At 50.3% G+C, this 18,088-nt stretch overlaps 1 protein-coding gene across 1 annotated transcript; it reads left to right on the top strand.

Annotated features, from left to right (window-relative positions):
* Positions 1 to 573: 573 nt before the first annotated feature.
* NECAP2 (NECAP endocytosis associated 2) lies at positions 574 to 14,736 on the top strand. The gene is made up of 8 exons (XM_061184871.1): positions 574 to 690; positions 3,252 to 3,352; positions 5,636 to 5,740; positions 5,826 to 5,907; positions 6,890 to 6,998; positions 9,244 to 9,421; positions 12,595 to 12,679; positions 13,494 to 14,736. Exons 1-8 carry the CDS (start codon positions 599 to 601, stop codon positions 13,540 to 13,542), a joined length of 801 nt encoding a protein of 266 aa, XP_061040854.1. The 5' UTR covers positions 574 to 598; the 3' UTR covers positions 13,543 to 14,736.
* Positions 14,737 to 18,088: the final 3,352 nt, after the last annotated feature.

Raw genomic sequence — 18,088 nt, 5'->3', positions numbered from 1 at the left:
AACTTTGCTTCTTTGAATACAACCTTTTGCTGAGTCTAGGCAACAGGGGCCCTGGACCCACAGTGGGTAAGGATAAGGGTGGCAGGGTAAGGACATCGCATTTAGCTGGTGGGACAGGTAAGGATTTCTCTAGGAGGAAAAGCCTCAGTCGCGTCTTACAAGTCAGGAGATGGCAGGACATTCAGGAAAAGCGGAGGGAAGCGGAGGCTGGAGGAGAGAGAGGAGTCAGGCTGAGCTAAGTAGCTATACAGCTTTGAATCTCAGCCAACTGGACACCAGGTGTAAGTGTTGAGGCGATGGGGATGACCCACAACCAGACAATGGATTGCAGTGGGATCTGTATTAAATAAAGTTTTCTTTGCGGCCCGCGAGACCTTATGGAAGAGAAAGCCCCCAGACAACCCCAGTCCGCATCAAATTGGCTCCTGGGTCCGTCCGCCGCATGTCTTGAGCCAGAGCCTCCAGCAGAGGGCGCGTGGGCGATGAGCGGCTGAGGCCCGCGAGCTGCCGCTCTAGCCTGACATGGGTCATAGAGTCGCGCGGCTTCCGTCCCGCGTCGGGGAAGAAGCCGGAAGTCCGGCGGGCTCCGGGCGTCGAGATGGAGGAAGGCGAGTACGAGTCTGTTCTGTGTGTCAAGCCAGAGGTCCACGTCTACCGCATCCCGCCGCGGGCCACCAACCGTGGTTACAGGTGACCACCCGCCGCCGGGCCAGGCTAGCCACCACCTAACCCCTTCCCTGTCGCCCCCGACACGCCCACTGTGGGAGCTGAGGACGGCCCCGCCAGTTGACGGGCGAGGGGCAGGGGGCGGGGGGAGGTAATGCTGCGGTTTCTTCCAGTTCGAGGCCAGAGCAGGGAGGGGGACCCAGACTTTTCGCCTTTCTCAGTCTGACGCATGGGGCTCCCGGCAGCGGGGAAGGCGTGAAAGCCGAATCTAGCGCCGAGCGGGCCGCCGGGGACCCAGGTGGGCTGCCAGGGACCCTAAACTTGGTCAGGAGTTGTGGTGTCACAGACCTGTATTTTTCAGAGCTAACCGATGGCCTTGAAGGGATCCTTGAAAAGCCTTCGGGAAAGGCACTCTGTCACTGGCAGAAATCCCTGAGGGGAAGAAAGGGAGCCCAGAATCGGTCAAAAGAACCCGTCCCGGGGAGTTTTAAGCTGATGTTGAAAGCCCAGGGACCCCTCCCTGCCCAGCTTCCTTGGCACGAACTGCAGTCCTTATCACAGCCTGTGGCAGTTGGGAAGCATCCATCCGTACTTCTCTGGTGAAATGTTCACCTGAGAGAAATAAATACCCGTGTTTGTAAACGTAGAGTGTGTAGAAGGGAACACAGGAAACTGACCCACCAGAGGAAAATGGGGGTTGGAAGGAGACTTCCTTTGACTTGATATCTCCTTGTACTGTTTGCATTTTGTCACCATGTATCAAAGAAAAATATTAAAAGAAAATAAGATGTACCTGACACAGACAACCTGGCCTATGGCTATTTGTGCCACCGGGGGTGGGGGGGCTCTTGAAAGCAATGTTTGTCCAAGTTAGTTGGAAATACAGGATTGGCCTGCGCCACCAGATTGGTGGAGTGTCCACATACCTGGCCTCTTGTTACTTTCCAATTGTGTTAATGTGGGCTTATAGCTGATTTTCTTTTCTTTTTTTTTTTTAAATTCATTAGTTAATTTTTGGCTGCGTTGGGTCTTCGTTGCTGCACGCGGGCTTTCTCTAGTTGTGGCAAGCGGGCCTCTCATTGCAGTGACTTCTCTTGTTGCGGAACACAGGCTCTAGGCATGCGGGCTTCAGTAGTTGTGGCACGTGGGCTTGGTAGTTGTCGCTCGCGGGCTCAGTAGTTGTGGCTCGCAGGCTCTAGAGCACAGGTTCAGTAGTTGTGGCGCACGGGCTTAGTTGCTCTGTGGCATGTGGGATCTTCCCGGACCGGGGCTCGAACCCGTGTCCCTTGCCTTGGCAGGCGGATTCTCAACCACTGTGCCACCAGGGAAGCCCTTATAGCTGATTCTCTAGTGAACAAATATTTTATTGAACACCTACTACATCCATGACATAATTTTAAAATAATATGAAAGCAACAATAGTAATAATAACAAAAAAACATTTTGCTTTCTATAGTCAAACTGGAGATGGGCCATCAAACCAGAGGTGATCATCTGCCCCCATCCCCTTCAGTAGGATGAGTTTGGTCCCAAGAGATCGAGGTTACCAAGTGTTAGGGCTTGCTAGGTTGGCATAGAGGAAACTGCCAACCCCTGCACTTCAGCCTCAGAACTCTGCTTATCTTGAGTCTAAGGCCTCCTCCTGGAATAAGAGGAACTGAAACTGAGTCAGCTGACTTGTGAATCGAGAGTCTGCATTTGTGTGGCCTTCAAAACAATCTGCGTCCACAGTTAATGGTGTCTCTCTAAGTCCTGGCATATGCTAAGGGACTTCCAAGAAAAGCCTCTTGGAAACACCCAAGGTTTTTGCTTTTGGGGGGTTTTACTGAGCTGCTTCTTAGAACTAAAATATGAAGTTAATACTTTAAAAGAGCCAAAAGAGGCCATTGTGATAGGTCTGTGGTTTCCTGGGTTTATTTCTTCTTAGGATACCTTTGAGAATATATTTCTTGAATGCTCATTCACTTATCCCACATGTCCTGTTGCTCTCCTTTTCTCTTCTACTGATGATTGCTCCCCTCTCTCCTTTTCCTTCAAGGTGGTCTCAGCGGTCCCAAATGATTGCTCTGAGCACTGCAGCCTGGCAGTGTCATAAACAAACCATGGGCCCTGGTAGCTGCTTTCTCTACAGAAAGAAAACTGGAATCCTACTTCAGAGACAGTCTCTATAATCTGGAACTGGGGTTGGCCAACTACGACCCACTGTGTTTTTGTTTGGCTCATAAGCTAAGAATGGTTTTTACATTTTTAAGTGATTGGGGAAAATTTGAAAGAATATTCCATAATGTGAAAATTATATGAAATTCAGATTGTCCATAAAGTTTCACTGAAATACAGCCATGCTCAGTAGAAAATATTTGGTTAAAATAATTAAAGCAGCCACATGCTCATGCACCATGACTACTTTCCCTCTGCAGCAGCAGAGTCAGTAGTTGGGACAGAGACCGTATGGCTCTTCTCTCAAAAAGTTTGCCAGCCCTTGGTCTGGAGCAGGCAGCCCACATGCCCGTCCCATTCCCACCCCCAGCACTGGAGGAGTGGAGCAGGAACCTCTGGCAGAGGCGCAATGGTTTTTGTCCCTTTAGGGCTGCGGAATGGCAGCTGGACCAGCCATCATGGAGTGGCCGGCTGCGGATCACTGCAAAAGGGCAGGTGGCCTACATCAAGCTGGAGGACAGGACCTCAGGTAAAGGCAAGGGAGGTCTGCGTGGTACCATACCTCCCACTTTGTGAAGGGACGGGCGGCCCGGGCCTGGCCAAGCCACTCAGGGATCGTGGGACCCTGTCCTGGAAATCAAAGGCCCGGGTATACTTACAAGCCTCTTCCATTCCCCCAGCCTTTAGTTTAAAAGGAAGTATTTCCTGTCAAGCACCTGTTCTTTTGGGCGTCCTTAAGAAAATACTAATTTTGGAGCCCAGGGAGAGAAGACCTGCAGGTTGGTCCCAAGTAGGAAGCTCCGGAGCTTGCCTGGAAGATAAGCCAGGTGAAGACGCATAGCCCTCTGCTGCTGAGCTCGGGTTCTTAATCAGGAATTCTGCTTATCGACCAAATGGTAACCTCCCAGACTGGCCACACCCATTAACTGAAAGAACTGGAAACTGTCCTTTTCAGCTCTTTCTGTGGTGAGAGTACAAGCCAAGCTGGGCTGTGCTGGGGTCAGCTGGCAGTTGTCACCTTTGGTGAAATCTCTCTGGAAGTCCTGCACCACCGGGGCCTCTGGGTGAGCTGTGGAGGGCAGCGTGGCCTGGAATAGTGCCAGCCCCCGCACCCAGAGCCGGAATCGGGCGCAGGGCTTGCTCAGTCAGATGCCCCGGCATTCGGTCATTTATTTTTTCTAACGTGTAGAGATTTTCCTTGTGGGGCAAATAAAATGCAAAGATTCATAGGCAAAACTGGCTGCCTCTTCTCAGATCTGCATCACTTTTGTCTGAACTGTGGGACCTTGGGCAAGCCACGTGACCTTTGGCACCTTGGCCTCCTTTTTGGTGAAATGGGGATCACATTAGCTCCTACTTCATAAGGTTGTTGGAAATACGAAGTGAGCACATATTTATCCGAATGCTTTGTGAACTGCAAGGTGACCCAAAGCATTGATTTGTTTTGAGCATGACTGAGCATTGGTGGCAGAGGAGTTTGAAGGGACAGCTGCTGTGGCTAGGCCAGAGAACTCTGGCTGTCAGAGTTGCTGGGATGTCCCAGGTGGTGTCACAAGGGAATGGCAACACCTGTTCTCTAGGGGCCTTGGGAACTGACTTAAAGGTACACACCTGGTGTACCAGCCACTGCTCAAAGCTGAGCCTCACCTGCAGGACCCACCCCAGGATGCTCTTAGCTCGAGGTCATGCCCACTGGGTCGTGTTCGTCTCTCACTTTCCAATCACTCCAGGCCGGAGTGTCTCAGCCTCAGCACTAGTGACATTTGGGGCCAGCTGAGTGTTGTGGTCTAAGTCACATTTAAGATATTTAGCACCATCCCTGGCCTCTACCTACTAGATGCCAGTAGCACCCCCTAAGTTGTGGCAAACAAAAATGTCACCACATATTGCCAGATGTCCCTTGGTGGAAGGGAGGGACAAATCAGCCATGGTGGAGAACCACTGCTCTAGGCTGAAGGCATCCAGGTGAATCCCAGTCCCCAGGTACCAAACTAGAGAGGGCAGAGAAATTAACAAGAAGCTACAAACTCAGGCCACCGATTTGGATTCAGTTCAGCCTTAATTGCACAGTCACCTCTGAACCATAGGATTCAGTAGAAACTATTGGTTAAATACTTAAAACATCAACTGAGATCAGCACACACAAAAAATGGTGCCAGTCGTAAATGTTCACAGAAGGTGTGTGCTGCACTGCACCCTGGAGAGCCGTAGTTAATAAGGGGATGCATTTCACAAGAGCTCCTTTTAAAAGCAATCGCTCTTTTGGCCTGAGATTAGATTAAATCCACTGGCTTCAGAGTCTTCTGTGAGTGCAAAAACCCTCCCCCCTTTCCACTGGGTTCACCTGCTCCTCTAAAGGCCTGCCTCAGGCACCAGGTTTTTTTTGAAGGTGTGATCTACCTGAGCCAGGGCCCTGGGGGTGCGGGCCATGGATGTGAATGGCTGAGGCAGGTGGAATGAGTGGCCAGCAGCTCCAGCCCATCGTTCTCATGTAGAAATGGAGGCCCAGCGTTGCTAGAGCTTTTGATTTTAAGAGAAGCCAGACATGTGGATTATTTTACAAGTAATCTGATTTTGAAGTGTTTGGCAGTTAAATTGAAAATGCTGAAACTGTGAGCTGGATCTGACCTGTAAGCCACCTCTGACTTAAACCTCTCCTTGGTTATATTCCTCTGTTTTCCCTTCGGCCAAAGTGGATTTGACTTGAAACCCAGAGTCAGGTTTGCCCATCTGCCTCTCAGGAAAAGGCCCCAGTCATGTGATAGAAATAGTCTGGGGGGTGCTCAAGGCTCACCCTCCCTTATGCTTTCAGGGGAGCTCTTTGCTCAGGCCCCAGTGGATCAGTTTCCAGGCACAGCTGTGGAGAGCGTGATGGATTCCAGCAGGTACTTCGTTATCCGCATCGAAGATGGAAACGGTACGCATGGGACTTGGAGCTTCCTCCTCTGAGAAGGGTTTTCTCTGCCTCTGGGAAGTGGGATTGATCGTGTGTTGTCCCCCAGGGCGACGGGCGTTTATTGGAATTGGCTTCGGGGACCGAGGTGATGCCTTTGACTTCAATGTTGCCTTGCAGGACCATTTCAAGTGAGTGGTTCCAGGAGACACATACTCATGCCTCCTCCCTCTTTCCCCGGACAGAATGGTCTCCCAGGTTAGGATACCCAGGTGGTTGTGTGTGGTATGTCTGCCGGCAGAGCCTCAGGAAAGCTCACTTCTCCTTCGGGGCAGGTCACCTTCTCTGCGCTCTGGCAGTCCTCCTTTCTGCTTTGAAGTCATTTCCTTCACCCGAGGCGCACCTCTGCCACCCCAGGCAGCTGGCCCGGCCTTTGAGGTGTCACATCTCTTCCCTCATCAGGCCCCTGAGCGGCCAGAGTCCTTGTCAGGCTCCTTTGGCCTTTCTGGGCCTGTCCCTCCATGCTGTGATAAGCGGTGCTTGGATTCCCAGGCCACTCAGCACACACCCTGGTGGTCCTTTCTGAAGCTAAACGGGCAGGAAAGACTTCTCCCCTGCCATCTGCAGGCCTCCACCTCTGGCTGCGGGGAGTGTGCAGCTGCTCTCGTGGGCCCCTCTGGCTCTTCTCTGCTCCGGGTGGCTGCTAAGAGGGGTGCTGTATGGAGGGTAGGAGACCTTTTTTGTTGCTTTCAGTACTTTCTGGGCACTTGTCCTGTCTCAACCATCTACTTTTTAAGCCCCTGGGAGGTGTGTGGAGAACTTGTCTTAGTCTTCATGCCACATGCTGAGGAGGAGATGGCCAGGTTCTCAGATTTCCTAAAGACCAGTGTTAGGACTCTCTACATAAGTGACCTCATGATTTTCATAGCAGTCTTTAAGGCATAGAGAGTTGTCATCCCATTTTGCTGATGAGGAAACTGACGTGCATGCAGCTGCTTACGCGTCAGAACTAGGATTTAAATTCACACCTAACTCCCACGCTGCTCTCAGTTGCTACCCCGCTGCTGCAGTAAAAGCCTCGTCCTGGACTGGTGGCAGGTATGAATGAACTGAGTGCATGAATGCAGGGCAGCTCGCCTCTTCCTCACCTTTTCCTTCCTGTTCTCTCCCCAGGTGGGTGAAACAGCAGTGTGAATTTGCAAAACAAGCCGAGAACCCAGATCAAGGTCCCAAATTGGACCTAAGCTTCAAGGAGGGCCAGACCATCAAGCTCAACATTGCAGTGAGTCCCACCCTCACTTGGCTGTCACGGCCACCACACCAAGCCCAGTCCAGAGCCCATCACTCTTTTCTCACAGTTCAGCACATGTTTGTTGAGCAGCCGCCCAGTGCCAGGCACTGTGCTGGGGGCGAACGAAAGGGCTCTGCTGTCATAGAGCTCAGAGTTGAGCTGAGATGGGGGGAGTCTGGGTGTGATTACAACATGGCGGGATGGTTCTACGACCTAGGGATGGATGTCTTCAGTGCCATGAGCTCCTAGAGGAGGAGCGTGCAGTCCAGAGTTAGGGGGAACCAAGGAAGGCTTCCTGTCAGAAGCGACCTGTAAGCAAGGGAAGAGGGGTCAAAGGGTGGTTCAAGCAGAGGGAACGGCATGTGCCACGCCTCTGCTTTGAGGAACATCAGTCACTTGCTGCCAGAGCTGGTGTTTCTGTCCTGGCTTTTGGGGGCCGGGGTGGGGTGGGGGGTCAGTGTGCTCATCCCAAGCTGTGTCTTGGTCTGAGCCTTGAGGAAAGAAGATTTGGCAGCACTCTGGGCAGGAAAGCCTCAAGGGTGGGCACTGGGAGTCATGGGCATCTTCTGCTGGTGGTGTTGTCCCGGCTCCCTGTGTCTTGTCCTGAGCTGCCCTACATCTGGCTTTCGCCCGTTAGCTCCTGTTGAGAAGAGGGAAAGGTCGAGCTGGGCTGGACAGCCAAGACTTGGCCTTTACCTGGCTATGGGGGTGGATATGAGTGATTCGGGGGAACCAAGGACCCAGTGGATTTGTTTTCTGAAGAAAGTCTGTAACCCTAAAATAACGCTCTTCCTCTTTACTTACTATCTCTTTCTCCTCTTTTCTGCTTCATGCTGGTGATGGTTTGGGACCCTTGAAGTTGGCCAGCTGGCCCTTAAGAGAAAATCCAGGTCATGTCCAGTGAACTGTTGGGGATGTGAATCTCTATCTGGCTGGGAGGAAACTAACATTTAATGAGCATCAGCTGTGTGCCAGGTAGTGTTTTTTTTTTTTTTTTTTTTTTTTTTTTTTTTTAGGTACTTCTCATGTGAATTAAACATCCTCCCCTTTTATAGGTGGGGAAATTGAGGTTTAGAGAGCTTGAGGGTCTTGCCCAGGGTCACAGAGCTAGAAATAACTGGCGCAGCTGGGCTCACGCCCAGGTCTTTGAGGGCTTTTGCCTTCAGGCTGTGGTCTCAGCACGTGATGCAGCTGCTGCTCTCCTGACAGGTGGGAACCAAGTCGTCTTCACCTTTGAGCTGCTCTGGTTTCTGGTTCACCTGGGTGTCCAGGTTTTTGTTTTTCTTTTTTAAATGTTTTGTCGAAGTATAATATGCGTACAGAAAAGTGCACACATTATAAATGTAGAACTCAGTGAATTTTTAAAAACCAGGTTTACTCCTACAAACTAGCCCCCAGACCAAGAAGTGGACGATTATCAGCACTCTGGAAGCCCCTCTTCTGCTCTCTCCCACAGGATGGAGTGGCCACTGTGCTGACTTTGAACACCCTAGGTTTTGTTTTCAGTGTTTTATTAATTGACTCATACACTTCACACCCTTGTGTGTATGACTCCGTTCCTTTACTCAGTGTGGTATTTGTGAGAGCATCCATATCGTTTTGTGTAGTTGCTTTATTCTCATTGTGACATGCTCCGTTATGAGAATGTATCCCAGTATCTACCCATTTAACTGATGGTGGACATTTAGGTAGTTTCCAGTTTGGGGCTATTGCAAGTAGTGCTGCTGTGAATGTTCAAATGTGTGTCTTTTGGTGCACACATGTATGCATTTCTGTTGGGTCCATGTAGGAGTGGAATGGCAGGGGCGTCAGTTCATACGTTCAGCTTTAAAGATCCTTTCAGTTTTTCAACGTGGTTTTCTCTGTTTACACTTCCACCAGCAGAATATGAGTGTTCTGGTTGCTCCATACTCTTGTCAGTGCTTGATATGCTACGTCTTAGCCGTCCTGGTGGGTGTGTGATGGTATATCATTGTAGTTTGATGTGCATTTCCCTGATGATTAATGAAGTCGGGTGCTGAGTTTTTAAATTAAAAGCATTTGTGATGGCTTTAGAATTGTGATGCATTGAATACACCCCATAACAATGGAAGTGCTGGATGGATGGCCCTTGACCATCTTTTGGTGATACAGACGTTTGGGGCCCAGGGGTCACCTTGGGCCTCCTCTTGAAGTTTTCTGATCGCAGAGGCACTCCAGCAGAACTGACTGATGCGCATTCCTCCCCTTTCTTTAGAACATGAAGAAGAGGGAAGGAGCAGCTGGGACTCCCCGAGCCCGGCCCGCCAGCACAGGAGGACTGAGCCTGCTTCCCCCTCCCCCAGGGGGGAAAACCTCCACCCTGATCCCTCCCCCTGGGGAGCAGTTGTCTGTGGGGGCGTCCATCGTCCAGCCAGCAGTTGCTCCCAGTTCAGGTCAGTGCTCGAGGGTGACTATTCTTGGTGCTAAACCTGCACCTTTGGGTTCTTCTTCCTCTCTGGCAGCTGGGGCCCCATGGCTTTCCTTCCTTCGCTCACACTTGTCACACTTAGTACCCGTGTGTGACAAACTGGAAGGTGGGTGCCACAAAGCTGGTCCTGTCCACACTGGGTAAGGGCTTCCTCTCTTCCCACCACTTACCCCTTCAGGGCGTCTGTCCCCCCTGATGGGCAGGGGCTACAACTCATTTGTTGCTGTGAAGTCATCAGCATGTGGGTTCCTGGTTCTCAGAGGCTGCTCATTGAGTGAGTGAGTGAGTAAGTGATGGAGACATGGTCTCTGCTCACAGGGAGCTCAGTATAATAGGAGAGAGGAGTCATGGGCACAGAGACCAGACGTATGGGGACCAGACTAACTACCAGCCGGCATGATCTGGGGAGGCTTCATGGAAGAGGTGGCATTGAACTGGACCTTGAAGGAAGAAGATTGGGGCAGGGGACACTTGCCATTCCAGACAGAAGAAGAGCATGAATAAGGCTTAGACTTTTAATTTTTAAACACTGGGTGTGTTTAGGGAGATGAAGGCAGCATAAGTATTCCAAGGTGGCTGGTGGGAAATAAAATTGGAGATTTAGTTTGAAGCAAGCTCCTCAGTGAGGCTGTTGGGTGCTGGAAAGCTGAGAGGCAGCTCCCCCAGCAGGCTGCACTGGTGCTTGTTCCAGGGTGTAGGGAATGCCTTTTGGAGACACTGGGATTCCAGAAGTTAGTGCCTAGTGCCAGCCTCTGGCAGTGCTGGGATGCCAGCCCAGTCCTTCAACGTCCCCGCCCTGCCTGCCCAGCCCGGCTTGATGCTCCTGGCCTTCCCCAGGCTGGGTGACTGTCACCAGCCCACTTTCTCCACACAGCTCTCACCAGCATCTTGGGGGAATGGGGGGCAGGATCCAGACAAGAAGCCTGCTTTCTTTCCCTTTTAAGGGTCATGGACATTGGCTCCCCTATCTGGAGGTCAGGCTTCGAACCTCAGCCCTGTGGGGAATACCTTAATCTAGGAGAGTGGCAGGAGTAGCAGTCAGGGAGCACCCCTGCCTGGACCCTAGGAGTTATTCTCAGAGTGAGGTCAGAGGACCACTTGCCTTGGCATCACCAGGGACGGGGGCAGGACTCTGCATACTTAACGTTATTTGTGTGCTCACTAAGGTCTGAGAGCCACTGTCTTAGGCCATCCCTCCATTGCTGGTGCATTTTTAATGGCCAGTATGGAGTTCCTGCTATGTGCCAGGTAGTGTTTGAGGCCCTTTTGATACTACAGGTACAGCCCAAGTCCCTGCTCTCAAGGCCTTATGTTTTAATGTGTGAGACAGGCAGTTGGCATGTTTACAAACAAAATGGTGTCAGGTAATGAGAGTTGTGAATAGCTAACATTTTTTGAGCACTTACTCTATGTTCCAAAATCAGACTGGCTGAGTGCAAATTCAGAAAATTGCCTACTACTTTGTTCCTCAGTTTTCTTATCTGTAGGATGGGGGTAGTAATGATGCCTACGGTACAGGTTTCTTGTGCAGATCAGATGAGCCAATCCACGTACAGCACTCAAAACAACGCCTGGAACATTGTAAGCACTCACTGAATGTTAGCTCTCATTTTAGTGATGTTGTCATCATTATCGTCACTGCTTGCTGGGCCTGTTCTAAGCCTTCCACGTATATTAACTTATTTAATCCTCAGACCAGTCAGTCTTATGAAGTAGTCACTGTTACTGTCTATTTTAGAGATAAGGAAACTGAGACTTAAGTAACCTGCATAAAGTCAAACAGCTGGTCCTGGCCTATCTTCCTCCAGTGACTGTGATGAGGTTCAAATGAGATAATGTCCGTTGAGCGCTTGGTGAACTGCAGAACTAAACTGTGGAGGGGGCCCTAGTTTTATCTGGTTTCCCAGCCCAGAGCACATTAGACATAGCAAAAAAAAAAAAAAATTTTTTTTTTTTTTTTGCCACACCACGCGGCATGCAGGATCTTAGTTCCCTGACGAGGATCGAACCTGCGCCCCCTGCAGTGGAAGCGTGGAGTCTTAACCACTGGACCGCCAGGGAAGTCCCTAGACATAGCAAATTGGTGGGAAGGCGGAGGGTGGCAGGCATAGGGCCTTCAGAAAGGACAGCTGGCAGCACTGGGGGAGGTGCCAGAAAGACACAAAAGCAGGCACTGTTGCCCCATCATGCCACCCACCCCAGTGAAGAGATACACACAGCTGTATAACTAAAAATGGTAGAACTCTAGGCATTCTAAGCAGTAGATATGGAAAGACTGATAATGCTACCTGTAGCTTCCAGAACAGCCCAGGGATTAAAAAAAAAAAGCTGAAAGGAATAAATTAAACTTTATCATTCTTATGAAAAGTAGGTAAATTAGAAAAGAAATTAAGCGAGGTAAACAGAAAATACAAAGTAAAATGGTAGAAACTAGTTCACATATTCAGTAAAAAGTATAAACTGGCAATGTAACAAGAGAAATTGAGGGATCAAGTATAATAATGGGAGAGGTCCAAAGGCCAAAAGCCTACAGTGCGGCCCTCAGCTCCCCAAAATACTGCACACACACACACTTTTTAAAAAAAAAAGAGATACACACAGATACCCACTTCTTTGTTACTTCTGGAAGGCTCTCCCCAGCCCCTAACCAGTTTGGCTCCCAGGACTTGGTACTTGTCTGGCACAGAATTGTCTCAGCTTGTTGATGCAGACTCTGGACTGAGGACTTTATATGAAGACGACCTTGTGGTTTTGGTGGGCATTCTCCATCCAAGAGGTCAGGGCAGGAGACAGTAAATTTTAAACAGATTTCCAACATAAACGGTTGAAACGAGGTCAGCCTCAGGTACGGGTGATGGCGTGTGACCGCCCTTGCTGGTGCCCCTCCCCTCCACTGGGTGTGTGGCCTTCTGCTCTGTCTCCAGGAGCCCCTCAAGGGCTCGTAAGAAGACAGTGGAAATGTGGCTGCTTGTAGGTGTTTTGTTGCCCCAAAGCACGTCTCTCTGTGTATGTCTTTCTCAGCCACCTGGAATCTTGAGTCTGATTTCGGGGTCACTGAGACAACCAGGCGGGGAGGTCTCTGACTCCTCTGTCTCCTTCTCTTCTCTCCCTTCCCTTCGGACTTGGGGACATCAATAGGAGGTGCCACTGTGTCCTGGCCGCAGCCCAAGCCTGCTGCTACTGCCACCGCCGACATCTGGGGAGACTTTACCAAATCCACAGGGTGAGGAGGGTCACGTTCTCTGTGGGGGACTGGGGCCAAGGCTGTTTCTCTCAAAAACCTGGGAGCAACAGCTCTGATTCAGACATTTTCCGGCCAGCCAGAGGACAGAGCCCCAGAGTGCCCACTTTGGGAGGCATATTTCTCTCCGGGAAGGCTTTTTGCTGGTGTCCACTGCTGGGTGGCCTGGAGCCACCTTCTGCAACTCTTTCTGGTCTTTAAACCACCTCACCAAGTGCTTTGGCTTGTCACCAGTACCTCCCTCTTCCCCTCCTCCCCTGCAGCTACCCTAGGATACTGGGCTGAGAGTTAGCCTGGGTTCTGGCCTTGGCCCATTGTCATGGGACCTCTGAGGCAGGGTCTCTTGCCTTTTCTACTTCCTTAAAATTTCAAGCCTTTACTTGGCGTCAGGGTGAAGAGATGCTAAATACTAGTCACACAGTTGTTTATGTGGACAAGCTCTAGGACAGGAGTCAGCACACATTTTCTATAAAGGACCTGGAAGCAAATGGTTTAGACCATGCAGACCATGTGGTCTCTGTTCCAGCTACTCAGCACTGTTCTTGTAGCTCAAAAGCAGCCACAGACAGTATATAAATGAATGAGCATGGCTCTGTACCAATGAAACTTCACCTACTAAAACAGGCAGAGGACTAGATTTGGTCTAGTCCTGGGCTGTAGTTTGCTGACCCCTGTTCTAGAACATTCGGGGACTGGCCTTTTGGAGCTCTTTCTGCCCAGAAAGAAGTCACATTTTATCTGCTTTGTATTTTCAGATATCTGAAATCTCCCACCCCTCCCTATCTAACCTTTCCAGGTCGACCTCCAGCCAGACTCAGCCAGGCACAGGCTGGGTCCAGTTCTGACCTGAGCGCAACTCTTTCTCCTCATACAACTTCTGGAAAGGAGCTGCCTCATCTGGGCGGAAGGAAGGAGGATGAAGCACTCCCTGGCCAGCCTCTTGTTTGGAGCATGACTCTCTCCTCTCGTCTTCATTGCCTGAACTCTCCTGACAGACTGGGCGTGTTAGGCAGTAAATTGGCACCATGTCACACTGTTTCCTGGGATTCGAGTGTGCAGCCAGAACACAGGAGAAGAGTTCCAGGATCCCTATCCCTGTCTGTCCTCTTGACATGAGAGAGACTCTGAGACTTCTTCCATCACGAAGACTCGTATTAAACACAAGCCCCTGAAGCAAAAGAAGGGGTCGAGTGTGCTGCCTGGATTCAGATCAGCCCTTCTTGGGGGGGGGGGGGTTACAGGTGTCACGTGATCACTGTCTGGAGGGGGGCTTTCCTCACTCCCATTGGCTGTAGCCATTCCAGTCAGGTGCCTTAAGAGGAGGGATTCCTTCCTGATTTCTAGCAGGTTATAGGCTGCAGCTTGAACAGATAATCAGGAGGGAAATCAAGAGTATTAACCAGACTTTTAAGATTTTTTTGATACTTGCTTTGCTGACATGCTGATCTGCACTAACTCATTGTCTTTGCAAAAGGCTTGCTCCCGTAGTCTGCGCCCGCAGGGGCCTCTGAAAGCATTCCTCACTGTCAGTCGCAGGAGCTGCTCCGAGCCCCAGGAAGCAGTGTTCATCTCGGCTATGGGGCCTGGTTTCCGTGTTTGCCAGGCCGGGCAGGCACCGGGCAGGTGCGACAGTGTTTGGGCTGGAAAGTGGCAGCTGTTCTCATGTAGGTGGGGCTTTGGCCTTCCCGTTCGCTGGCAGCTCTCTGGGCTCACAGTGCAGTTCCTGGCGGACTTGGGTTTCCTCCTGGGTGGTTTCTGAAGTGCCTTGTCTGCAGACAACCTCTTACTTTCTTTTCTCCTTCAGGGACTGTACATGACAGACAGAAGGAGTTCTGAAGCAACTGGAAGTCTAGGGTTGCCTGGTTTATAAGAAATAATTTTATCTGAGCACACCTCTAAAATTGCTTTTATCGACATACGTTACCTCTTAATTGAAAGATTTCTTTTTTGAAGGGTCAAGATGATGAACTGAAAAAAAGTGTTGGCCTCTTTGTGGGACCAGATTTCTAAGATAAAAAATAAATATTTCTACTCTGTCAGTGTACGTCAAAGATGGAAGTGTTTTTGGCGGCATGGCTGCCAAACCCTCCAGGATGCCTCAGCCACCTCTCGCCACTGAGCATTTGTCCAGACTTAAAAGTCTGGGGCCACGGCGACAGGTTGGCCACAATAGGGGAATTTGGCCCTGTTGCCCTAAGGCAACCAGCAATTTCCCTTCCGCATAGAAGAGACAGTCTGCCATTCTGGGACATTCTGGGCTTCTTGCCTTCTAATGTGGGAGGAGAGTCCTGCCTCCCACCAAGACTTCCCCATAGAAGCATCTTCCTAAATAGTAAGGGTGTCCGGGCACACAGAGGCCAAAAAATAAGATAAAGGCCTCGGTGCTTGTCATGTCTGGGGGTTCTGTAAGAAAGATGCATTTTTGCTGTTGGTTATAGAAATGGCCGCTCTGGCTAATAAACTGTGTAAGGGAGGACAAAGAAAATTGGAATTGAGGATCCTCATGTCCTTTGAATAAGGAAAAGGAAATTGCATCAGGGGATTCTCAGGAGTAGTAAACTTCTTTGTGTCTGCTTCCCATTACTCCCCATCTTCTTTGTAAGTACTTAGAGGCTAGAAAAGAGGAAGCTTAGAGTTAGAGGAGACCCTTAACCAGAAGCATGTACCATTGAAGGTAAGCCCTTGGGTCCTGCAGACAGACCTGGGCTCTCATCTAGGTTGTCTACTGGTCAATGTGTGACCACAGGCTCCTTAAGCCAAGTGTCACTCAGATGAGGCATATAAAGCACTAGCAGGTGCCCATCCTATAATTTGACCTTAATCACCTTGATGTAGAATCAGGTAACGCATCCAGAACCATTACTCATAATGGTGCTGATAAGGCAGCTGGTGAAGAAACAGCAGTCAAAAAAATCTAACCTGGGGCTTCCCTGGTGGCGCAGTGGTTGAGAATCTGCCTGCCAATGCAGGGGACACGGGTTCGAGCCCTGGTCTGGGAAGATCCCACATGCCGCAGAGCAACTAGGCCCATGAGCCACAACTACTGAGCCTGCGCGTCTGGAGCCTGTGCCCCGCAACAAGAGAGCGCGATAGAGGCCCGCGCATTGCGATGAAGCATGGCCCCCACTTGCCGCAACTAGAGAAAGCCCTCGCACAGAAACGAAGACCCAACACAGCCAAAAATAAAATAAAAAAAAAAAAAATCTAACCTGAAAAGCACCTTGAGGGGTCTCTGGGGGGCAGGGAATAGTCTGGTGCTCTCCATCACCAACTGGAATCCCAGCTATAGGACCAGGGTCCCCAGGAAACCTCCCAGTACCAAACCAGTCATCTCTTCACTTAACACCCTTGACTGGAGCTTCTAAATTGGTGGGGTGTGGGTAAGAGATGGGTGTTGGGTTTGGCGATTTTGAGACCTGAGCTGCTCTCTCTACAGCAGGAGGACTTGGACATATTGAGGTGGCAGGCAGACTACAAGATGTTTCCATGATTAAATGACATAACATTGCAACATCTGTCTTGCTGGCTTTAAAGAAACCAGCTGCCATGTTGTGTGAGTTGCCCTAATCCGAAGGTCACAGTGTCAAGGTGGCAAAAGTAGCCTCTGCCGACAGCCAACAAAAAGCTGAAGCTCTTAGGGCAGCGGTCTGCACAGAACCGGATGCTGCCAAAACCACCTGAGCTGGGAAGCAGAGCCTTCCTCAGTTGATCCTCAGGTGAGCCCCGCCTGCCAACACTGTGAGTGCAGCCTTACAGAGGACCCAGCCAAGCTGGGCCCAGACTCCTAACCCCTGGAAACTGAGTAGGTAAATGTGTTTCAAGCTGCCAAGATGGTGGTAATATCATTAGGCAGCAATAGATAACTAATACAAGAGGTGAGTGAAGGGCATTGGAGATGGGAGTCAGTGTGAGAGGAGAGTCTGGACAGGGACCTCCCTGGTTGCGCAGTGGTTAAGAATCCGCCTGCCAGTGCAGGAGACACGGGTTCAAGCCCTGGTCCGGGAAGATCCCACGTGCCGTGGAGCAACTAAGCCGGAGCACCACAACTACTGAGCCTGCGCTCTAGAGCCTGTGAGCCATGACTACTGAGCCCATGTGCCACAACTACTGAACCCCATGCGCCTAGAGCCCGTGCTCTGCGACGAGAGAAACCACCACAATGAGAAGCCTGCGCACCGCAACAAAGAGTAGCCCCTGCTCACTGCAACCAGAGAAAAGCCCGCGCGCAGCAACGAAGACCCAATGCAGCAAAAAAAAAAAAAAAAAAAAGAATCCTCCTGCCAATGCAGGGGACACGGGTTCGAGCCCTGGTCCGGGAAGATCCAACATGCGACGGAGCAACTGAGCCCCTGCACCACAGCTACTGAGCCCGAGCGCCACAGCTACTGAAGCCCGAGCGCCTAGAGCCCGTGCTCCGCAACAAGAGAAGCCACTGCAATGAGAAGCTCGCGCACCACAATGAAGAGTAGCCCCCACTCGCCGCAACTAGAGAAAGCCCGGGAACAGCAACGAAGACACAATGCAGCCAAAAATTAAAAAAAAAAAAAAAGTGGACAGATTTAATGGCTGTATGGCCTTGGGAGGTCACTTAACCTGCTCCTTGGGGGCCTCACTTTCCCTGTATGTGGACAGCAGCTATTGCTTATGTGCTGCTTACTCTGCGCAAGGCACTGTTCTATGCACTTAACATAAAATTCATTTCAGGCGGTCCAGTGGTTAAGACGCCTCGTCCCCACTACAGGTGGCACGGGTTCGATCCCTGGTCGGAGAACTAAGATCCTGCATGCCGTGCGGCCAAAATAAATAAATAAATAAAATTTCAAAGATTCATTTCATTGTCACAACAGCCCTATGAGATAGGTACTCATCCCTGTTTTACAAGTGATGAGACTGAAGCACAGTTAGATTATGTAATTTGCCCAAAGTCACATAGCTGCTAAGTGGCAGAGCTGGGGTTGGAACCCAGGCAGCCTGGCTCTAGCATCCATGCTTTTAATCAGGTTGATCTTGAGTGGTGCTGCTGACAGGGCTGCCTAATACATGGAAGTTCCCATTCCCTCCATGTGGATTAAGAAAGCCCTAATATGGCAGGTATTCAATGACAGGCCAAGGGGTGGGGCTTTATTCCATAGGTAATTGGAAACCACTGAAATGCATCATAGATACACAGTAGGTGCTCAATATCTGTTGATTTCTCTGAGCAAGGAATGACAGGAAGATACCATCCTCTGTGGGCAGAGTAGACCTGATTATGGGTGTGTAATGCAATAAGAAAACAGAAAAACACAATATTAAGAAGCAAATGTAATATTATCATAGCAAAAGACTGGAAATAGCCTACATGTCTATATTAGTTATCTATTGCTGGGTAACAATCACCCCAAAACTTAG

Source organism: Eubalaena glacialis, chromosome 3 (assembly GCF_028564815.1).
Source record: "Eubalaena glacialis isolate mEubGla1 chromosome 3, mEubGla1.1.hap2.+ XY, whole genome shotgun sequence".
Taxonomy (NCBI): Eukaryota; Metazoa; Chordata; class Mammalia; order Artiodactyla; family Balaenidae; genus Eubalaena; species Eubalaena glacialis.
The sequence above is the reverse complement of the archived record's forward strand: the minus strand, read 5'-3'. Positions and strand labels throughout refer to the sequence as shown.

Bases quoted from the DNA above. Each gene is read 5' to 3' on its own strand.
- NECAP2 (XM_061184871.1), top strand. From the start codon at position 599: ATGGAGGAAGGCGAGTACGAGTCTGTTCTGTGTGTCAAGCCAGAGGTC. The intron at 5,741-5,825 runs GTACGCATGGGA...GTTGTCCCCCAG, and splicing joins CCGCATCGAAGATGGAAACG to GGCGACGGGCGTTTATTGGA. The intron at 12,680-13,493 runs GTGAGGAGGGTC...TAACCTTTCCAG, and splicing joins GACTTTACCAAATCCACAGG to GTCGACCTCCAGCCAGACTC.